We start from the raw sequence: 23,469 nt of genomic DNA, 5'->3' as shown, positions 1-23,469 counted from the left end.
CTGAAATTTTAGCAAGCAATGACAAAATGGAGTTTAATTTGACGTGGTCATTTATTTTCAGCACAAAAAAGAATTAAAAGAATTGAAACTATTTAATAGTAGAAGACCATTGTTTTAGAAAATGATAAAAATTACTTTTCCGAAATACTAAATATTCATAATATTTAGTGTTTTCGAAATACATCCTGGTGTTTGTAATAACTTATTTTTTAAAACTTTTTAACCTAGATTTTTAGATTTTTTTAACCTGTCAACTTTGACTGACAAGAATTCATTTTGGAGGAGATAAAAACAGCAATTTTGATCATTTTGGGCAGTTGTTAACCATAGACTGCCCATTATTTTGTATATACTTATTATTATAGTTATTTATTACCTTATTTATTTACCACATTTATTGTGTTAAGCTTTTATTAAAAATATTTTTTAAGTCTATAAAAAATAAATCAATAAAACAGTTAAAAAAAACTAAAAAAGTCAAATAAATTTGAAATTGTGAATTTAGCATACTAGTCCCTGATTAATAGATATTCCTTCTTTTGCACGATCACCAGTAGCTCCAGTCCTTTTTAATCTTTCTGATCCAGCCAGGTCAACAAAATTAAATTTTGCATTGAGTGTTTCAAACTCCTCACCTTCATCTGATTGTGACTAATACAGTAAAAAAAAAAAAGACCACCTCGACTATTATAATAATACAAAATAAATTACCATAGAAATTCTTATTATACCAAAATAAAAACAAGAAATGATGCTTATAATAAAAGTATTAAAAATTTTTTTAATCTCCATTAATTATTGTTTGAACTATTAAATTTACATGTAGATTTCAATTCCAAATTAGCAAGTACCTGACATTATTATTGTTATCATTATTATTATTATTGTTATTAAATATATTAATATGGTTATAACTATTAATACTATTACTATTAATTATAAAATATAAATCACTTTAGTTTATAACAAATTATCAGTGGTGTACAGTTATGGTCACCCAATAACAAATGCCAGCCAAATCTTTTGAAAAGCTATTTTTGATGCTATTGAGTTGCCGGCAAGAGGGCTATTAATTCAATAAATCTATAAAAGCAAAATTTTTGTAGTAAAAGTTATATTTTTTGTTTTGTGTTCTAAAGAAAAAGACTTTTTTCAATAAAAAATTCTTGATGACTTTTGAACTATATAACATCATAATGCAATAACATTTTGCGGGTCTCAATCTAATTTTTTGAATTCCATTTTTTTCTAGTATTAATCAAAACAAAATAAAATTGTTTAAGCATTAAACTGATTAAACATTAAAATAAAATTTAATTTTTTTTCTTTTAATTTTTAAATTATTTTACCAATCATTTTATTATGTAACAACTTTAATTGTTTAACTATTTTATTTAACATATTAAAAGAAAAAGTACAGAAATAGCCTAACTAACAAAAAAAGCAATTAACAGACAATAGTAAAAAAGATACTCTTGAAAAGCCAGAGTAGAGCTTAGCTTGGGTCTCATCATCTCGACTTAATGTATTAAAAAAAAAATCTTACTTGGTTTTATGCTTACTTTATAATTATTTATAACTATATATTTAAAATAGAAACTCTAAATTGATGTCGGACACATTTGACGTTTATGCAAAGCTAAGAAATTAAATGGGCTTGAAAGGAATGAAACCTGTAGATTGCATCTGTAAAAACGTGAATATTATGAATATTGTAGTTTTGTGAAATTAGTAAATTGTTTTTTTTCAAACTCATTACTATTGATCATTTGCAATTTAGTTGAATTTATGCCATAATGAAATTAATTGTGGTTATTTCAATCATAAGATTATTGAAAGACTAGTCAGTATAAATTAACTAAAAATGATTTATTTTACCATCAAAAATCAAATTTTATTTTCAATGATCTTTAAAACTTGCATAGACATTTTTTTCAATTCAATTTTTTTTTTTCCCAATAAAGTTTATTATTAAATAAAAGGCTATCTTCTTTACAAAAAAGTTGCAGGATCACCATTTTTTAAATTGGTGTTAATTTTAAATGGTGGCAGATACTCAAAACATTGGTGAATGAATGATGTAAGCTAAATTATTACTCTCAGTGGCCCAGCAAGCGACTGACCAAAATTTGACTGTACCCTACTGAATATATATATAAAGCCTGTAGGCCTTATATATATAATCAGTGGTGTATATAGTCAGATTTAAAATTTTAGCTAACATCAAACACTAACCAATGTTTTGAGTTGTCTGTTATCATTTAATAAAATAAAAAAAATGGCGATCATGCAATTGCAGTAAAATGCTGAGTAAAAAATATTAAATTGTTCTCAAAATTGCTCTCAACTATATTTTTTGAAGTTTTTTTGTTTTGATGTGTTTAGAAATCCAGTCACTTTAAATTAGAAATCCAGTCACTTTAAATTTGACTAAGAAATTCAGCCATAAAGTTGAAAATATGTTCAGAATGGGGAAAGATTTTTAACTTTTAAAAAGTTAGTTTTCTGAACTAGACAATTTTGAATGTAATTATGGCATTCAACTTGCAGAAAAAATTTCATCAAATTTGAATCATACGCATCATAGAAATTACATGCAGCATAGAAATTTATCATAAAGTTGAAAATTACTTTTTGTAAAAATTTTAAAAAGGAACTTAATGAAATTTTTTAATTTTTTATATTATTATCAGTCTTCTCTGTTTAGCCAGCACTTTGGCGAGCGCATAAAAAAGCATTCTAATTACTTTGTCTACATTTAAATCCTTTTGCCAGGTTTATTTAGTTACTTACTTTAGAATTTAAATAAAACATTTTTATTTTATTTACTTTGTTTAGTATTTATATGAAAATTTTTAGCTTTTAATTTTTGAAAACTTTTAGCCTTTTTTTTTCTTCATTATTTTATCTAGAATTAAAGCTTTCGTTTTGCCAGATTTTTAAAATTATTTTATTTAGAATTTAAATAAAATATTTGTCTTTCCATTCTTATTTTATTTACTTTGTTTAATATTTATATGAAAATTTTAATTTTTTATTTTTATGCCATTTTTATTTTAATGGTTTCATCTAGAATTCAAATAAAACGTTTGTTTTGCTGGTATTTTTTTATTATTCATTCATCTTGCATTTATTCAAAGCATTACTTTTGCTGTTTTTATTTTCACTCAAATAGCAAAAAAAGATGAATTTTTCCGCGCACGCCAAATTTTGATAATTTTAATATATCTTTCAAAATCCTTTTCATTATGATATCTGTGTCAATTCTTTCTCTAGTTGTTGTATTATCAGTTACATTTTTTGGCAGCTTTTGACTTCTATTATCTAAGGAACTAATATAGGAACTAAAAACTTTGAGTTAATTGCAAAATTGGGTCAAAAGTATTAACTCCTGCCTAAATTCATCAAATAATTGGTTTCTTTTGAATTTTTTCTGGCTTGATTGTCATAATCTCTCATAGAAAACTTGGAAAAAAACTTCGAAATTTCTTTATGCAACAATCAGTATCACTGTTATTAACATTTTTTGGTTATATTGTGCCTATCTTAATGTTCCACCCAAGACTAATTCATTTTGTTCATTTTGTTTTTTCATGGGCATCAAAATTTTCCTTTTATTCATTTCTTTTTAGAGTATAATTAATTGTGCTTATAAAATATACAAGTCTATCAGCTGTATATCTTTTTAAGCACAATTGATTTTACTATAACAGAAGAATTGGTAATTGCTTCTGGATCAGGACAGATTTATCTTTCATTTTCTTAATCAACTGGTAGGATGAATTTTCTATACGATATGCTGATTTACTCATACTATTGTCAATAAAAAATCTAAAGGCTTCCTCATTGGTCCTCATCGATCTTCATTTGACTCTTTAATTGATGCACTTACTATGTCGTACTTGATTGCTTTTTAATGAAATTAATAATTAAATTCACCATACTACTGTTATTCATTGAATCTTTTGTTACAGAATCATTTGAAATTCTTTGCCTAGTTCTATAATTTGTTTCAGAAAAATCTATAGAGGTTGCCCTCTTTCATTATTATTTACAATAAAAATTTGAATTTTTCTAATTTAAGTGCTGACCAATCAAGCCAATCTTTTTCATAAAGCTCAACTCTACTCTTAGTACTGCCACACTTTTGTCACTTTTGCCACTCTCCAATTCCATCTCAAATATTTTATATTGCTGATTAGAGTCTCCTCTGTGTTTTCTGTGTTTCTGTTCTGTATTTTCATTCAGACTCTAATTTTAGTTTTTATATGTTTGATTACAACTTTTTTCACAACTTATTTTTAGTCAAAATAAATTATAATTCAGCCTTTGAATATGATTCAGCAATAAATTATTGGTTGCTTATATGAAGATAAAATTATTGCTATTTGATAGATAAAATTTACAACCTTATTTGCCAAATTTCTTACTTAATTACTAATAACTACCTAATTTTTAATGATTACTAATAAATTTATATGAAGATGAAATACCTACTTTACTACCTAATGATGATTTAATGGCAATATTAAGAATATTAAGTTAAATGGCTGATTTTTAAAATTTGAAAAGATTTATCAAAATTATTTTTATTCCCATTGAAAAGTAAACTTCATCAATATGTAATAACCAACACTTCATTTGATATCACCTTAGCAAAATGTATCAAAAAACACCTTCAATGCAAAATTCAAACAGGTAAAATCAATTTTTTAATTTAAATATGTAACTCTTAAAACTGATATTTTTTGAACTACAAATCAAATAAGACTAATTTTTTAGTATTTTCTCATCTTAGCGTGAGCTTTTAATATGTCTTGTTTCATCAAAATTAAAGCCAATATTTTTTTGATTTTTAGCCACCCTTTCTACACATTTAACCACCCTGTGCACACTTTTAGCTACCGACTCGTGTCATTGTAAATTATCATAGGAATAAGCAAAAAAAAAAAATTTTTTTTCAACTTATCTTTTTTTATTACTTTTTCTAAATAGTTAAATAAATAATAACTTAATATTTTTTTAACTATTCAGAAAAAGTAATAAAAAAAAGGAAAATTGTTTTAATGGTACTAAATTTTGAACATTTCTAAATGTTCAGATATGAATCTTATATATTCTATCTTTATTGATTTAACTATGTATTTCCATATAAAGCATACATTTTTATCTTACTGACACACAAGCAAAAAAAAGTAATCAAAAAACAAACAGTTTAGAGATCACAAAACTTACAATTCTATGATGCTTAATGAAAAGTGTAAATATAGCATGAGACCTTGACGATGTTGCATTCATCATTGTTGCAGCTGTAGACCGAGAAATAGCACCTTCTTCTAATAGTGTCATACATGTTTCAGCAGCAGTTACAGGTCTTGCAACAACACCTGTTAAATATATATTTCCATTATGATCCTCATGAACTCTGATTAATTTTTTTCCTTTGTTTTCAATATCCAAAAGATCTACTATTTCTTCATTGTAAAGCTAAATATAAAAATTACTTTTATGATTATTATTGTTGTTATTTATTATTATTAATTACTATTACCACAATATCAACCTTAATAATAAGCAGATTTCTTATTTCTACATGACAACAATAACTAATGAGTTTATTGTTGACATGACAACAATAACTAACGAGTCTATTGATACATGACAACAATAACTGCGATAGCGAACGAGTTAAAGTAATTAAGATTAATTATTTTAAAAAAATATGCCATTCTATTTACAAAGTAAAAAGTGTTTCTTTACAATTTATTGTTGCTTCTGTTTTACTTAATTAAAGCATTTTAAAAAAGAAAAATACACTTACGAAAAGATCTGATGAAAATATTAAAGAAATAGAATGACTATTTAATTTTTTTACACTGACCATCAAGTGAAAGACTTACAATATATACAAAAATATTGTAACAATAATATTTTCTTTAAATCAAATCCTAAGAAGCATATAAATACAATTTACAAAACCTAATTTTTTAAATAACAATTAAAAAAAAAAAAAAATAGTATTCAACAAATCCAAACAAGAGGCTTTAAATATGTCAAAGAAATCACAAAGCAAGCGAGTGAAAACTTTTAACTTAACAGAACAACCAATTTATGGAATAGCCAAATGAATTATTTATTGCACAATCATCTAATAGTTTTAAAACAGGTTTTGATTGCTGGATGAGCAGCAATCAAGCAAATCGGCTTTCATAGTATGCTAATACTATGCTGGCTAACACCAGCTACAGCAATTACTAATACTAATACTAATACTAAATAAAAAACTGTTAAATAAATTTATAGTGTATTTCAATTTTAGTGTATATATGTAAATGCCAAGTAAATACTTTTGTATTATCATGTATATTTTTGTATACTTAAAAGGGTGCTCAATAAATAAACCAGAGCTATATAATATTAGGTACAGTTAAATGTAGTACCAAGAATTAGCTTATTGCTAATATTCATAATAGACTATTGCCAGGTCTTTTTTAAGTGTTATCCACTTCACAATTTATGTATGCTTATTGTTATTTTATGTACGCCTAAAGCAATTTCATTTAAACACCTTTATATCATTTTTTATGATATAAAGGTGTTTAAATTAGTTAAAAGATGTCTTTTATTAGGCATTAAACTATCTTGCAATATGTTTTATCAAATTCAATTATACACATATTTTTATCCCCCAATCCTTTTACCAAAAATTTTGCACCTCAAATTTCTTTAATTTTTTTCATCTGGGCCTGTTTTAGAAAAAAAAAAGATTTACTGCTAATTGGTACATAATACAAGATTTACTGCTACTTGGTACATAATACTTACTCAATTTAAAAAAAAAAATTAATTTTATTCACTTCCTTAAGGCTGAGAAGACCACTTCAGTAGAGGAGGCTAATTTTTGTGGTTACAACCCTCTCTCGACTCTATAACTCTGAAACACAAACCTCAACGAACAAGACCGCTGCATGGAGAAGCAAGTTGAGCGCTGTACTACCAGGGATGTGGTGGGGATCAAACTCAGAACTTCTCGCTTATGAGATGAGCACTCTACCACTACACCACTACCGCATACTGAAGGCTATACAGACTTTTCTTTCTTCTAAGTAAGCTGCCTTTACTGTGGAAGAAGCCAAACTTACCTTATATAAATAATCATCAATTTTAAAAATTTAATTTTATAATTATATCAAAATTTATAGAACCTCAAGAAATTGAGCTGTGACTGTAAATTCTGGAGAAGGTTGCCCAGCTTTCTCAGCTTCTTCTTTTCTCTTCCGTATTCCATCAAAAAGATGTTTTGCTGCTCTAGGGATAATGCCAATCTGATCTTCGCTAATACCAACATCAAAACTAGTTCCCATAGTATAAGTCTTTCCACTACCAGTCTAAAAGTTATATACTCTTATATTATTTTTAGACAATATTATTTTTATAACATTGAAATAACCAATTCGAAAAAATGAACCTATTTAAAAAAATTAATTTTAAAAGTTATGAACTAATAAATGTTAAAAATTAATAATTTATTTTATTATTTATTAATTAATTAGGTTATTTCAATTTATATACTAACCATTTCATCAATTTAATATTAAATTATTCAAAATCTAAACAAAACACACACAAAAAAGATTACCTGTCCATAAGCCAGTATGGTAGCATTATATCCATCAAAGCATCTGTCAATCATAATGGAATTTATAGAAACAATAAAACATATAAATGAATATTACTAAAAATAAAAATAGGAACTGCAATATAATTAATATTTTTTTTTTTTTTTTTTTTTTTTTTTTGTTATTTACCTCCTCAAGGCCGAGAAGGCCACTACAGATGAGGAGGCTACTTAATAGTGGTTTTAACCCTCTCTCAACTCTATAACTCCGAAACACGAACCTTGATGAACAAGGCCGCTGCGCGGAGAAACAAGTTGAGCGCGGTACTACCAGGGACGTGGTGGGGATCGAACTCGGAACCTCTCGCATATGAAGCGAGCGCTTTACCACTACACCACTACCGCATAATATCCTATAGCACAAGCTAAAAGAAGTTTTCTAAATATAAATTTTAAAAAACATGGCTTTTTAACATAAAAACAATCAGCTGTATCTAATCCCAACTATGATAAACTTTAATTTACTAAAATAGTTTTATGTGGTACATCAAAGATAAAAAAAATATAGACCTAAAGTCTAGAGAAACTTCAAAAACAGTGGTACATTTATATTTTCAAAAACCAGACTTGGTAAACAGTGTTTAAAACATTTTGAGCGTTTTTTGTATAGTTGAAAAATTAAATAAAAAGATTATAAGCAACATTTTGGACGTTAAAAACAAAATGTTTAAACTCCTTTCCAGATTGTGAATCCTGAATCATTATAAATACAACAATGCAACCTAAAGTATAAATAAAAAAAAATTCACAAAATATTGATAATCAATGAATGATTTCTCTTCTACCCATGGAAGATATTGATTACTGAACCTTCATCTTTATGGTTTATTTTTTTACTGCACTAATTTTTTAGGGATAAATATAAATATTGCTTGTTGGAAATGAACTTTTACAAAAATTGAAATAAAATAAAATAAAATCATTTTTATCAAAAGTACATAAATATAAATCACGTTTATAAATTTTTGTCTAAAAGTGGAAGGGATCATAAAATACAGCCTAAATAAAAACAAAATTTGTTACAAGGTTAAATAATTTTGAACAACACCAGCCATTGCAAGAGGAGATTCAAAATCAACTTAGTGTTCTAAACAGTCAAAAAGTTGATGTCTGGAATGGTATAGTTGCACAATCAGAAGAAACCACACAAATGTAGAGATGAAATCTCTTATGATGGAAGATAAGAGTGTATGTTAAGAGAATGCCTAAGAGAATGTTAAGAGAATGTCTAAGAGATGCCAGGAAGATAAGAAAGAAATTAGGATGCAACCAAGTATTACAAGGTTTCATGCAAGCTATGTGATATGGTTGTGGAATAAAAAATGCCTTTAGCTATTGAAACAAGTAAAACTAAAACCTAACAAATGTTTGACCCATTTGTCAAGGATGCGAAGGAAAAGCCATTAGACTCTCAAATGAATGGTTGGGGAAAAGGTTACTTGCAAACAATTCAGCCTAAAGGCAGATTTCTTAACTATCTCTAATATTTGTGAAAGAAGATGTTAACATTGTTAAGAATTTCTTAATGTAAAAAAATGCAAATATAACACCATTATTTAAAAAGACGAAAATATTACTTTAAATTAAAGAACTGTGTCTTATGCATTATTATTTAGTAAGCTATTAGAAAATACTAAATGTGTAATGATTTTATTTAGGGAATGTAAAATAAAAAAAATTTGCAATAAACTTACTGAAACTCTCAACTATTACATTATTGATGTTTAGACTTGATATGCATGGACATTGATATTTAGACTTCATGTGCATGGACAATGTTTAGACTTAATATGCATCGAAATTGAAAAAGCTTTTTACAAATAGCTTCTCAAGAAAATAAACTAATTAAAAAATTATCAGATAATGGCATCTAAGGTAAATTTCAACCAAACATAAAAATTTATAAATGGAAGATCACAAAGAGTGGTCATGAGTGAAAACATATATAATTGGCACCAAGTATTTAGTTTTGTTTTACAAAACTTGAAGCTCCAAACTCTGATCCACAATAAATTTTAATTATTGATAGTTTTAACATAATTTCAAGTTCTCAAAAAAAAAAAAAAAAAAAAAATTACAACATCCAAAAATATAAAAATCAATCAATTCAAAATAAAAAAAAATAATAATAATACTAATAATAGTTTAATGCTCATGGTAATGACAAGAAGCATCCTCATAATAATAAAAAGTTATGTACTAATAAAATAATTAACACTAGCAACACTTATATATATATAAAATAATATAGGTGTACAAAACAAATAAGATTAAGTAACATAATAACAGTTTTAACAAACTAACAAGTAACGTGAAATTCACAAATATCATGAAAATATATGTAGTTTTAAAAAGCACTTTGATATTGCATTTTGTTTTATTTCAATATTTTTTTTAACGTAGATACATACTGACAGATCTTTCAACAATATTAAAACTTCAAAATATTTATAATAATTATAAATATTTATAAATATTTATAATAATTAAAACAATCAAAAAAAAAAAAAGTAATACTAACTTGAAGTATTTTGTCAACTTTTTGATATTTTAGTTTGTTGTTTCATTTTAGTTAGTTGTTTAATATTGTTATTTAATTATTTTAATGTCAAAATCATGTACTCTAATTTTGAAATAAAATAGGATTACTAAATTTTGATCATTTTTTATATTCTTTTCTTTCACTTGATATGAACTCTTCCTCAACTTTCTTTGTCATCCTTGGTGCACAAAAAACTTTTTTTTTTTTTTGCGATTTTTGAAATCGCATAATATTGCTTGTGGGTTTGTTACTTTTTTTTTTTTTAATAACATACTTTTTTCCTTTTTATAAATACATCTTTTCATTTTTAAAATTTGCTAAGATTGCTTGTGGGTTTGTATTTTTTTTAAATATTTTAAAAATACTATTTTTTTTTAAAAACATTATTTAACACTAATATATCGAAACTCTTCGTAAAGACTAAAAAGTAGAAAATAGAATGTAGCAAAAACATTTGCTCAAAAATATTATCTTTCGTGTACTAAAAAGTAGAAAATAAACTTTTTAATTTAAATTTAATAGTTCAATAAACTAAAGATTGACAGGTATGTTTCTATATAAACCTTGTGCAGACCTGTCAATCTTTAGTTTATTGAACTATTAAATTTAAATTAAAAAATTTATTTTCTACATTTTAGTACAAAAAAGATTATATTTTTGAGCAAATGTTTTTGCTATATTTTATTAACTTTTCCTGTTTTTAAAAATAAATTAAAAAAATTCTCTCAATGGACAACATTCTAAAATTCTAATAAAAACGTATGTAGAATGTATTTGTTGAATCTTTAGCATATTATATATTAAAATGTTAGTATGTTGTATCTTTGCATTGTGTTAGATCTTCAATATATATATATATATAATAAATAAAAATGTTTACTTTTTAAGGTTCTGATGATAAGATCCTTATAATCTTCTTTTGGAAACCTAGCTTTATATTGCTAGTACGGTGAATTGTATATATTTTTCAAGTCTCTTATGTTATTATGTATCACAACTTAAATTATTATATATTATGACTAACATTGTAAAATAAAATTTTTTTCGTCAACAAACGAAAAAAAATTACTTTAAATATTATAAATGGTAGTATATTTTTGCATTTTTGTAAACAGATCACATGCATAATTTTTACTTTATACTTTTGTACACAGATCGCATGCATAATTTTTACTTTATACTTTTGTAAACAGATTGCATGCATAATTTTTACTTAAAAATAGCATATTCAGTTATGAACATTATAATAATAAAAAAGAGGTTATTGAGTTGCAACAAAAAAAAGGAATTACAAAGGAAAAAAGAGGCTTAATAGAAAAATGACCCAAGTTTATTAGATTCGAATAAAATTAATAATGAATAAATAAAGATATAAATGTAATGTTACATTGAAAATTAATGCTTTATAGCTTATGAAAAAAATAATATTTTTTTAAATTTAGCTTAAGTATGAAAAACTTTCTTTTAGTTTAGAGATCTAATATATCAATATTTTAGGTTACATCAGATTTATACAGCAATAATAAAAATTCGCTTTTATGATAAAAAACGGTTACCTGGTTTTACAATTAAAAAAACCCAAAAACCGGTTTTTTGAAACTTTCCGGTTTTTGCCAAGCCCTAATATATATATATATATATATATATATATATATATATATATATATATATATATATATATATATATATTCTAATAATAGTATTTTATAACATAATAAAATATAACTTAATTGAACTATAATAATAGTAATTGTATTTAAAAAAATCCTTTCTTTAAAAAAATCAAATAAACCAGATTTTTATTTCTCTATTTTGAAACAAACATTTTTTTTCAATCCTGTCAAAAAAGCATGATTTTTTTCATATCCTTTGCACATATTTATTTAAGATATAAATAATTACTTACCCTTCAATAAGAGGTTTTGCTATTTCTTTATATATATCTTCCTGATGAGAATCTAAGTCAAAGACAAAATCATAAGTAAACGCTTTATCTTTGCCCAGCACAACTTGAGGATGACCTGGGGTTACTGATGTACATATATGACATAAATCTATTTTCTCAGAAGCATTTTGAGGACGAATCCTAAAAAAAAATTATAAATACATAATATTGAAACAAATGATAAAAATAAAAGTTCTTATGTAAATTCAACTCCAGAGTTAAATATACATAAAAACTTTTGTAATTTTATATGTAAATGTTAAAAAAATGTAAAAATAAATGTACATGTAAACCAGTATGTTTTACATACTCTGGAGTGGAACTTAAATAAACACAGAACTTGGGATTTTCAGTATATACATAACCTATCTTATAGCCTGCTGACACAAAGAAGTGCTGCTAGATTGACTGAGGGTTTGGTCTAGGGCAGGAATCTTTTTTTTGTAATATTTTGCTTGTTTTTTTCTTTTTTTTTGAAAAAGCCGTATGCTAAATATATAAGATAAGCTAAATATAATGCTATAAAGAAATTGCTTATCTATACACGCAATAGTAGATATATATTAAGTGTGGAAAATAAGAAATCAAAGGCGAGCAGTCGATTTGACTGGCTAACACATGGAATTGATGGTCAATTGTTTTTTTAGATTGTCAATTTTTTTTTTCTTTGTTTAAACTTTCATCTGAGTAATAGTTCTTCATAATTGAAACTAAACGCACAAAAAATAAGAGCTCGTTAACTTTTAAAGCTTAAAAATTAACAAAGGAAAAAAGAATACGAGGTATTCTTTTTAAAATATTTATTTTAAATAAAATTAATGTAACGGGTGATGCGGAAGTTACCGGACAAAATAGAAACGTCAATAACTTATTTATAAATAAAAAAACAAACTACTATTATATTTTTTTAAAATAAAGCATTCATCTTTTAATAAAAATATATTATTTTTTATATAAAAAAACACCACCATCTGCAATTGATCTCAATTTTACTCTGACGCCTTTCATATGCAACTGTAAAAAGTTTAAATCACTTTCTTGTAGTTTTAGTTTAATGTGATCAATCAAAACTTGCTCTGTTGAAGCTTGCCAATCTCCCTCGTAAACCTTCTGTGCCAAATGTCCCCAAAAATTTTTAATTGGTCGTGCTTGAGGCACATTTGGGGGATTGGATTCTTTATCAACGTAATAGACATATTGGTCCATCCAATTTAGAGAATCTTTAGAATAATGAGAACTTGCTAAATCTGGCCAAAATAAATAGTTAAAGTCTCCATGATACTTGTGAATAAATAGAAGAAGTCGTTTTTCTAAACATTCATTAATATAGATTGATGAATTGATCGCTACAGACTTGGAAGTGCGAAACAATGGCTCGGACATATCACGGTCAGATATGGCTATCCACATTAATAAATTTTTTAGAAATTTTTCTTTTCCTATAAAACGAACACTTTCTGGGCATGTCTTTTTGTTGTTTGTGTAGTATCCAGAATTTCCAGGCATGTTGTCCCCTGCAAAACAAAAGTATTTTTCGTCATCGATGACTAGAAGTGATTTTGTGTTATAGAGTTGGTTAACTAGTTTCCTGCGTCTTTTCTTTGCCTTTATTTGTTGTTTTATAGTGTATTTTGGAGTCTTTTCACATTTTCTATATTTAATATTAAATTTTTTTAACTGACGACCAATTGTCAATTGGTTTACACCGAATTTAATACCTATTTTTCTCTGACTGACCCCTTTTCGATTGTTGACAAGTCTCGTTAATTCGGCTTTCTTTTCTCTAGTCCAGGATGTCGGACGACCAGGATGCTTTCTATCAGAAAACGATTGAACAGTTTCAAGTCTTTTTAGGTTATCATATATTGTACTTCGAGCAAATCCTTCCTTATCAAAATGATTTACGATTTTTTTTTTTTTTTCATATTAGGTTTATTTACAAAAAACATTTTTAGTCGCTTTCGAAAAGATTCTCATTCAGCTGCATTTAACCTCATTTTAAATAATTGTGTTTCAAATAATAAAGTTTATATTTTATAGAACGTTTATGCCTACGCATAAAACCACAAAAACTAATTATTATGCTCAAATAATGAAATTAGGATTTGTCCGATAACTTCCGCATCACCCGTTATTTTTCAAGCTGAAACTTAAAAATAACTAACGTTCAAATTGCCTGCTATTGTTAATTTGTTTAAAACTACGCTCGTGCACAGAGATTTTTATTCAATTAAAAAAAGAAGTTTGATAATATCTAATTAATCTAATGTTGAATTTTTTTAAAAGTATTAAAACAAATTTTATACAATATCAAAAAAATTTAAACTGAATACGTAATACAAAAAGAAATCATTTTATGAATGCTATTGAAAAATGAAAGCGTTGTTTGTCTCTTTTAATTTGCCTTCATTAAGATGGGTTGATGTTTGATGTTTCTATCACGATTCAATAATAGAAAAAAAGAAAAAAAAAAGTAAACGCACAACTAATAATTTATAATTTATTTAAAACTAATTAATTCATTGTAATGCTTCTCATCAGTGGGAAAAAGCTACAAAAAAATAAATTAAAAAAAAAAAAAAAAATACAATTGGTAGTGGGTCATCCATAAAGTACGTACACTTTTATTTCGACCCTCATCCCCTCACATTTTGCTGTACGCTTTTTTGAGTACCCTCCACCTCCCTAAAAGTTTTAACCTTTGCTCTTAACCTACCTACCCAACATTTTTATGATAATTTTTAATTTAGTGTCTCCTTACTTTTATAATTGACCACCTAACCCCCATCTCATACATGCCATTTGCTGACCCCCGCTTTCCCATCCAAGTGTATGTACTTTATGGACGATCCCTAGAGAAAATGTTATTAGTTACATACAAAAATATTAAATAATAACTTTATATCTCTGATTTTAATGAGCAGAGATATAAAATTTTTTTTTTATCTCTGCTCATTTGAAAAACTGTAAAAATTAGTTATTTATATCTTTATTAACACTCGTGCACAAATTTTTTACTATTTAAATTTGATAATTAATATTAAGAAGACAACTGTTTTAAACACTACTAAAAAAATTACTTACATTACATAAAACAAGATTTTACTAAACAAATATATTTTTAAAAAGCCTATTATAAAACATTTTAAATTTACCTATAAATCATTCATTCATTTATTACATTTGCAGCAGAAACTTACAAGAAAATAAATAAAAAGGTTTAAAACAAAACAAAAAAGTGACTACGTACATTTAAAAGAAAAAAAGTTCTCAGTTAAATACAGCAATTATTATATATTTTTATATTATTATAAAAACAATATATTAAATATTTTTATTAAAACAATAAAATAAGAACTTCAATCATTCATGAAAAAGAGGTTTTTCACAAAAAAGCAAAAAAAAAAGCAAAAAAAAAAGATATAGTTTATGCCATAAACTCGTCAAAGAATTAAAGTAATGATTTTATGAAATTTTAGTATACGCATTAGGGTGGGTAATATTTTTAAAATTATGGATATAAAAGCACGTGCTAAATTTTTTTATGTATCAGGATATTAGAAAAGATGTAAATAATTAAAAAAAAAAAGTTTATTTGCAGGGTTTTTTTTATTAGTTTATTTGCAGTTTATTTGCAGGGGGCGCAGGGTGTTTGAAAAATGTAAGATTTACTAAAAAGTCATCAAAATGGGACTTTTCTGCCTTTATTTAAAAAACTCACAGGAATGCAATCATCCAAAATCAATTATCCTAATTCTAAAGAATTCTTTTCATGATGCTTTGGTTATCTAATGTAAATAATGCAACTTCCTGGTTGCAAAATAACTACAGTTATTACATAATTAATTATAACTATTCCCAACTTCCTGTGAAATAATTTTTCTACAATTTAAATTTTTTTGATGTTTTTTGATGTTAGACATTCTTCCTGATGAACCTACTGATGGTAAAACATGTTGTTGAAGACAACTAAAATTAGATAAAGTTTGGCATGCTGGTCTTCTCCATAAGCTTTCTTCTTATGGTGTATCCGGCAACATCTTTAAGATCATTGAATCCTTCCTTTCCAATCGTAGCATAAAAGTTGTCCTCGATGGACAACACTCTTCTTCTTATTCTGTAACTTCAGGGGTTCCTCAAGGTTCTATCCTTGGCCCTATACTCTTTTTAATTTACATTAACGATCTTCCAGATATTCTCACATCTAAGGTGGCATTGTTTGCTGATGATACTACCATTTATTCTTGTCGTGATAAGAAACCAACACCCTCTGATTGCTTGGAGGGGGCATTTGAGCTTGAAAAGGATCTCACTTCTGCTACAGCATGGGGCTCACAGTGGCTGGTGAACTTTAATTCAGATAAAACTCAATTTTTTTCAGCCAATCGTTATCGCAATAATTTAGATCTTCCTATATTTATGAACGGTGATGTACTCGATGAGTCACCTACTCTTCATCTTCTAGGATTAACTCTTACTTCCAATCTTTCTTGGAAACCATATATCAAATCAGTTGCAAAATTAGCATCTGCTAAGGTTGCATCTCTTTATCGAGCTCGTCACTTTCTTACTTCGGATTCTATTCTCTATCTCTATAAATCTCAAATCCGGCCTTGTATGGAATACTGTTGCCATATCTGGGGCGGATCGTCTAATGATGCCCTTTCTCTTTTAGACAAGGTGCAAAAACGCATTGTAAACATAGTTGGACCTGCTCTTGCAGCCAACCTCCAACCACTATCACATCGTCGTAATGTTGCTTCTCTTTCTCTTTTCTACAAATACTATAATGGGCAGTGCTCTAAAGAGCTAGCGTCTCTTGTGCCATCTACTAAAATTCATTCTCGTGTTACTCGTCATTCAATTAAGTCTCATCCTTTTTCTGTGACTGTTCCTAAGTGCTCCAAAAATGCTTATTCGTCTAGTTTTTTTCCTCGAACATCAGTTCTTTGGAATTCGCTTCCTTCATCTTGCTTTCCTGATTCATATAATTTGCAATCTTTTAAGTCATCCGTCAATCGTTATCTTGCTCTACAATCTTCATCTTTTCTCTTACAGTAACTTCCAACTTTAATTAGTGGCTGCTTGCAGCCTTGTTGGAAGCGAAGATGTTTAAAAAAAAAAAAAAAAAAAAAAAAAAAGATAAGTGTTTTTACTAAAATATGTGTGTGTATATATATATATATATATATATATATATATATATATATATATATATATATATATATATATATATATATATATATATATATATATATATATATATATTAGGGGTATGACTAAAATGCAAACTTCATTTCTCGGAAATGGCATAGCGGCAAAAGATGAACTTTTACTTGTATTAACATAAAATACTTTATACCAAATAAAAAAAAAACTCTCCCACCTGTGCAAATGAAATTTTATTGAAAAAACGCAAACATTGAAAAAACACTACTTTATTGTATGTAAATAAAACAAATTGACTTGTGTAAACAAGATTCAACTTACGAAAGGCATTTACAGCCAAACCATCTACCTAGTTATTTTCTTAAATCAATAATATTAACGATTCATATATATTTTTAATTGAAAAAAATTTTTGCTTGGTATTTATTAGTTATAACTAATTATTCTTCATTTTGTTTTAAATTTAATAACAATATTCATTATTTTGTTTATAATTTAATTTATTATTTTAAGCTTCAAAATCTGTTAATTAAAACACATCTGTGTGGTCCAAAAATTTAATACATTTTGAAAAAGGAGTCAAACAACGGAAAAAAATTCAAATAGTTGAGGAAAATTTGAGCCAGCGTAGCAAAATACCAAAGGAATTTACAATACTTGGTAGATATTTATTTCTTGCTACTGGAATGAAGTCCAAAACCGAATGATGAAAAGTCGTGGCAAAGGAGTTACAAGCACTATGGGCAAAATTCAATTTCCTGTATCGAAGTGAGTGTTCTGTATTAAGAAAAGTAAATTTTGTGATTGATAAATATTTGAATTATCAGAAAAGACCAGATGGCAACATAAAATCTTTTTTCTCACCATTACTTGATCTAACTAATGCACAAGGAGTTTGGCTGAGTACAGAGGACAAAAATTTCTATAAATTGCAGATATCTTCTAATGGAGATATTGGCTATTCAACAACAAAACAAGTCCCAAAAGATTCAATTCATCCATCGAAACAACAAGCTGTATTATGTGGTTTGTCCTGGAAACCATCAACATCATGTGTTGTGTTCTCAGATTCCACTGAATCATTAAGCAAGTCATCCAGTGAAGAAGATTGGGACTATAATACTGTCAAATGCAGGATGAGTAAACGTAAGTGCCATTCTACTAAAAGTGCAGTTAACTTAGTAACAAAGACAAACTTATCAATGAAAAAAGCATCTAAAGTTATGGATACTTTAAAAAAAGACGGTTACACAGTTTGAACGCCTTCTCAATCTGGTGTATACAAAGCTTTATATAAAGAGGCAGAAATTTTATCCAATAACTTTTATTCCATTGCTATACTTATGAGTTGGACTAATAAGTATAGCAATTGATACTTATGAGTCCAACTTATTCTCCAAATATTTCATACCTGTTTATCTCTGAAATCACCACAAAGTATGAAGGTTTGAAAAAAAAAAATTCTTTTCTCAAACGGATAGACCAGAATTACCAGTCGCAAATTTGGGGTGGCGTGATGACATAAAATTCTTGCACCACTTGTCACAAGCATTCATATAATATGAGAAGAATCATAAATTCCCCAAAATTCATTTTAAAAAACTAGCAGCAATGAGTAATGCTCGATAGAATTCCTGTGCAATTTTTGCACTCCTAGCCTTCATATTGCTTCCTTTGACACGCTGTGATCAATTCACAGAATAATGCAGCTTTATTGCAACACCTTGGAGTGAGATATGATTCTTAGGATAACGTGATTGGAAATCAGCAATGGAATCTTTGAGACCAAGATTACAACCGTATCCAAAAGCCTTAAAGTATTTTGATAAACATTGGAAGCAGGAAGATTCTGCCATAACTGGCATAGAAAAAAACAATCGTTGTGCGGAGAGAGCTATTCACGTGATGCAAGACCTTCTTCCTATTTGTAAAACTGCTACTAAAGTGATTAACCGATTTCTACTTTCTAATAATGATTGACTTATTTGTATTAATTGATTACATTGTTGCATAATAAAAACGCCGTATTTAGTATTATTTAGTATTATTGTTATAATTATTATTTAATGGACCTACCCGACAGGGCTGTACCGAACATCGAAGACATGTGGGGAGGGGTGCAACTGGAAAAAGCTAGTTTTACTAAGGAAGGGCTCCTTTTTTTTTAGAACTCAAACTTTAGTTATAATCGACAAAGTCCCAAGCCTACCAACTTACCGACAGAAACCGACAGAATATAGTACATCTAGGGAGGCAAACCCCAACACCGCTCTTCCCATGTTGGTACTACCCTGCTAGCCGAACCCTATAGCATCAAAGGGAATAACAGTCGTATTTTGAAACCTTGCGCAAATTCAATTTATCTATACTTTGAAGCTGTAAAAGTAAGTAGCGTTTTCTTCAAAAATTTCATTTGCATCGGCGGGAGAGTATTTTTTCGATTTGGAAAAAAAGTGTTAATATTTTATGCCAATACAAGTGAAAGTTCATCTTTTGCCGCTATGCTGTTTCAGAGAAATGAAATTTGCATTTTAGTCATACCCCTTTATATATATATATATATATATATATATATATATATATATATATATATATATATATATATATATATATATATATATATATATATATATATATATATATAGTTATATTCAAAAAATTAAAATTTTGATGTTTTTGACCATACTACAACCTTAAATTCTATTACTATACATCCTAATTATTTTACTGACATAAATAATTAAAATGAATTATATTAGCTAAATAACAAATACGATTTCACTATTCTCTCTCTCTCTCTCTCTCTCTCTCTCTCTCTCTCTCTCTCTATATATATATATATATATATATATATATATATATATATATATATATATATATATATATATATATATATATATATATATATATATAGAGAGAGAGAGAGAGAGAGAGAGAGAGAGAGAGAGAAAGAGAGAGAGAGAAAGAGAGAGAGAGAGAGAGAGAGAGAGAGAAAGAGAGAAACTTTATTTGCCGACCTCATTCCTTTAGAGGTCGGCATCAGGTTGGCAAATAAAATTTAATGCAAAGGTCTTACCATAAAACATAAAAAAGAGGTTGGCAATTTTTTGCCAACCTTTTAGGTCGGCAGTTAGGTTGGCAATGCCAAATGCTGACCCTAATTCTGAGGGCTGTACATATATATTCAACAACTCATGCATTAATTGATATAACTGAAAAAATTAGAACAGCTTTGGACAATAAATTGTTTGCATGTGGTGTTTTTGTTGATCTCCAGAAAGCCTTTGATACAGTTGATCATTTCATTCTTATCAGAAAGTTGGAGTACTACGGAATCAGAGGCACAACACTTCAATGGTTTTCTTCTTATCTTCAAAATAGAACACAATTTGTTTCTATTAATGGGATAAAATCTGAATAAAATCAACAAATGGTGTCCCACAAGGCTCTGTATTAGGACCATTACTTTTCCTTCTCTTTATTAATGACCTTAATACTTCTCTGAAGTTTTCCACTGCTTACCACTTTGCTGATGACACCAATCTGCTTTTAATAAACAAATCACTTAAAAAGATAAACAAAAATATAAACCATGACTTGGCGAATCTACTCCAGTGGCTTCTACCTAATAAATTATCGCTTAATTCCAAAAAACTGAAATTATTATCTTTAAATCAAGTCAAACAAAAATTAAAAAGCACCTGAATTTCAGATTAAGTGGTCAAAAAATAGATACTGTGAATTTTATCAAGTATCTTGGTATCAAAATTGATTCTAATTTAAGTTTTGCATCCCATCTTCAAGACTTAGCACTGAAACTAAGCAGGTCCAACGGTATGTTGGCCAAAGTTCGACATTATCTTAATCTTGAAACGCTTCTTAACATATATCATGTGGTTTTCGAGTCTCATCTTAGATATGCTTGTCAAATATGGGGACAAATCCAATTTCTAACACTTAAAAGATTATCTCACCTCCAAAATAAAGCCCTAAAAATAATCTACTTTCAGCATTTTAACTCTGACCCAAATATCCTCTACTACATATCAAAGATACTTAAGTTAAAAGACCTTATTCAACACTCTAACTGTTTGTTTGTTTGGAGACAGCAACATAAAACCTTACCTGCTCCATTTACTGATTTTTTTACTTATAAAAAAAATACTTGTTACCAACTTCGATCAGCTAAAAGCTTCAAATTATCTATACCTAAACATGGAAATGTTTGTTATGGACATGAATCGATTAAATATCAGAGCATATACACATGGAATAGTCTCCCCTCACAGTTAAAATCTCTCCTTACATTTTCCAAATTCAAAAACAGTCTATTTAATTTTTTATTAAACAAGTATTCTTCCTAACTTCTACGCTACTCTACTGCTAACTATCTACTATCCATCTTAACCTTATTCACTTCAATGCTGGTCTATAACTACTAATACTTGATCTTTTCTAAAATTCTTTTCTACTACTTTCTTCATTTCAATGCTGATTCATTACTACTAATCCTTGCTATATATATATATATATATATATATATATATATATATATATATATATATATATATATATATATATATATATATATATATATATACTACTAATACTTTTTCTCAAATTAATATCACTATTCTATTTCCAACTCTCGCTATTATAAATATTGCTATTTTTTATAATTGTTATTATTATTATTGTTGCTAGTGTTGTTATTATTACTATTAATATTATTGTTATCATTATTATTATTAATTGAATTGTTATGTTTATCGTTAGTATTATTATTATTTTGATTATTATTACCAATAACTGGAGTTTTTATTATTATTGCCTATTATTATTATTACCGATACTTATATTACTATATTATTTACAATATTGTTACTGTATATTATTATAATCTACTTCTCTTTTATTGCTATATTTTAATTAGGTATATAAAAGTCTTTTATTCTAGATAGATCTATAAAAGTAATTTTAATTTTGTCCTAAATTATCAAACTTCTTGCTTAATTATTATTCCAAAAGTTTTTTTGTTTAAGTATTGCACTGTTTTACATTTTTTTTTTTTTTTTTTGTTTTTTTGTTTGTTTTGTGTTTTAGTTTCTTATTATGGTGTTTACTTAAAATTAGTACTTGTACTATATGTAAATATTCCATGAAATGTAAAATCTATTTCAGAATACATTTGATTTGATTTGATTTGATATATATATATATGTGTATATGAATATATGTATATATATATAGACATATATATACCAGCAGTGTATCCTCCAGTTTTTCCTTAGTTGCCCTGCAGGCAACTGAAACAGTTTTTATTTCTTATTTGAGTCGTCTGCTATGATACTCAGTAGTCCGGTGTAAAAGTTTTTTTTGTATCTTTTCTCGGATGAAAATAATGAAGAAAAAAAATTTAAATGTATGACTACTAAAATACATCTAACAAGAAACGGTTTATTTATAGAGAAATATTCTATTATTCTCTCTCAATCTTCAATCAAATTTAATTTAGTTGAATGTTTAAAATTATATTTTAAACATTCAACTAAATTAAATTCAAATGTTCAAAACATTAAAAAATGTTTTTATTGTCTTGAACATTTTTCTTTAAACTAAGACATTTCTTTTTTTAGAAAAAAAGAATTTCTATTTGCATCTTTAATTGCGTTCTAATAATGAATTTTCATGTGCATCTTAATGTTTTTTATTTTGTTAATTTTGTTTAACAAAGTTAAAAAAAAATTATTTTACTAATGAAAAACAAAAGAAATTCAGTGTTATTAATGATTTAACTGCCCATTCGTGTGATTCAAAATGTAACTATAAGGTTTAAAAAATGATGCAAGAGCATTTGGAAATAAAAGAAAACGTAATTTTAAATGAGAAAAAGTGTGCATTAAAATGCAACAACAATGTTTAAATGAGTTTTGTGCCACTGGACAACCATGACAGTACACCCCTGTATACATAAATATATATATGCACTTTTTTAGATAAAATTTCTGATCAAATTGACCATGCTCTCTCTTTACCCCTCTGCCAATATTGTTAATGGTGATTTTAATTCTCATCTCACTGAATGGCTTGGCTCTAATGCCACTGACCATGCTGGCACTAAAGCATATAACTTGT

At 26.9% G+C, this 23,469-nt stretch overlaps 1 protein-coding gene across 2 annotated transcripts in view; it reads right to left on the bottom strand.

Moving 5' to 3' along the window:
* The window catches only part of LOC136071790 (kinesin-like protein KIF21A), an 89,493-nt gene that overhangs the window by 56,124 nt on the left and 9,900 nt on the right, over positions 1-23,469 (bottom strand). For both annotated transcript variants that reach the window (XM_065797081.1, XM_065797082.1), the window contains exons 2-6: positions 12,127-12,306; positions 7,640-7,682; positions 7,206-7,388; positions 5,236-5,487; positions 511-651 (exon numbers count right to left, since the gene is read on the bottom strand). In XM_065797081.1, coding sequence (XP_065653153.1) covers positions 511-651; positions 5,236-5,487; positions 7,206-7,388; positions 7,640-7,682; positions 12,127-12,306 — 799 coding nt within the window. The remainder of the gene's footprint in view (positions 1-510; positions 652-5,235; positions 5,488-7,205; positions 7,389-7,639; positions 7,683-12,126; positions 12,307-23,469) is intronic.

Source organism: Hydra vulgaris, chromosome 05 (assembly GCF_038396675.1).
Source record: "Hydra vulgaris chromosome 05, alternate assembly HydraT2T_AEP".
Lineage (NCBI taxonomy): Eukaryota > Metazoa > Cnidaria > Hydrozoa > Anthoathecata > Hydridae > Hydra > Hydra vulgaris.
The sequence above is the reverse complement of the archived record's forward strand: the minus strand, read 5'-3'. Positions and strand labels throughout refer to the sequence as shown.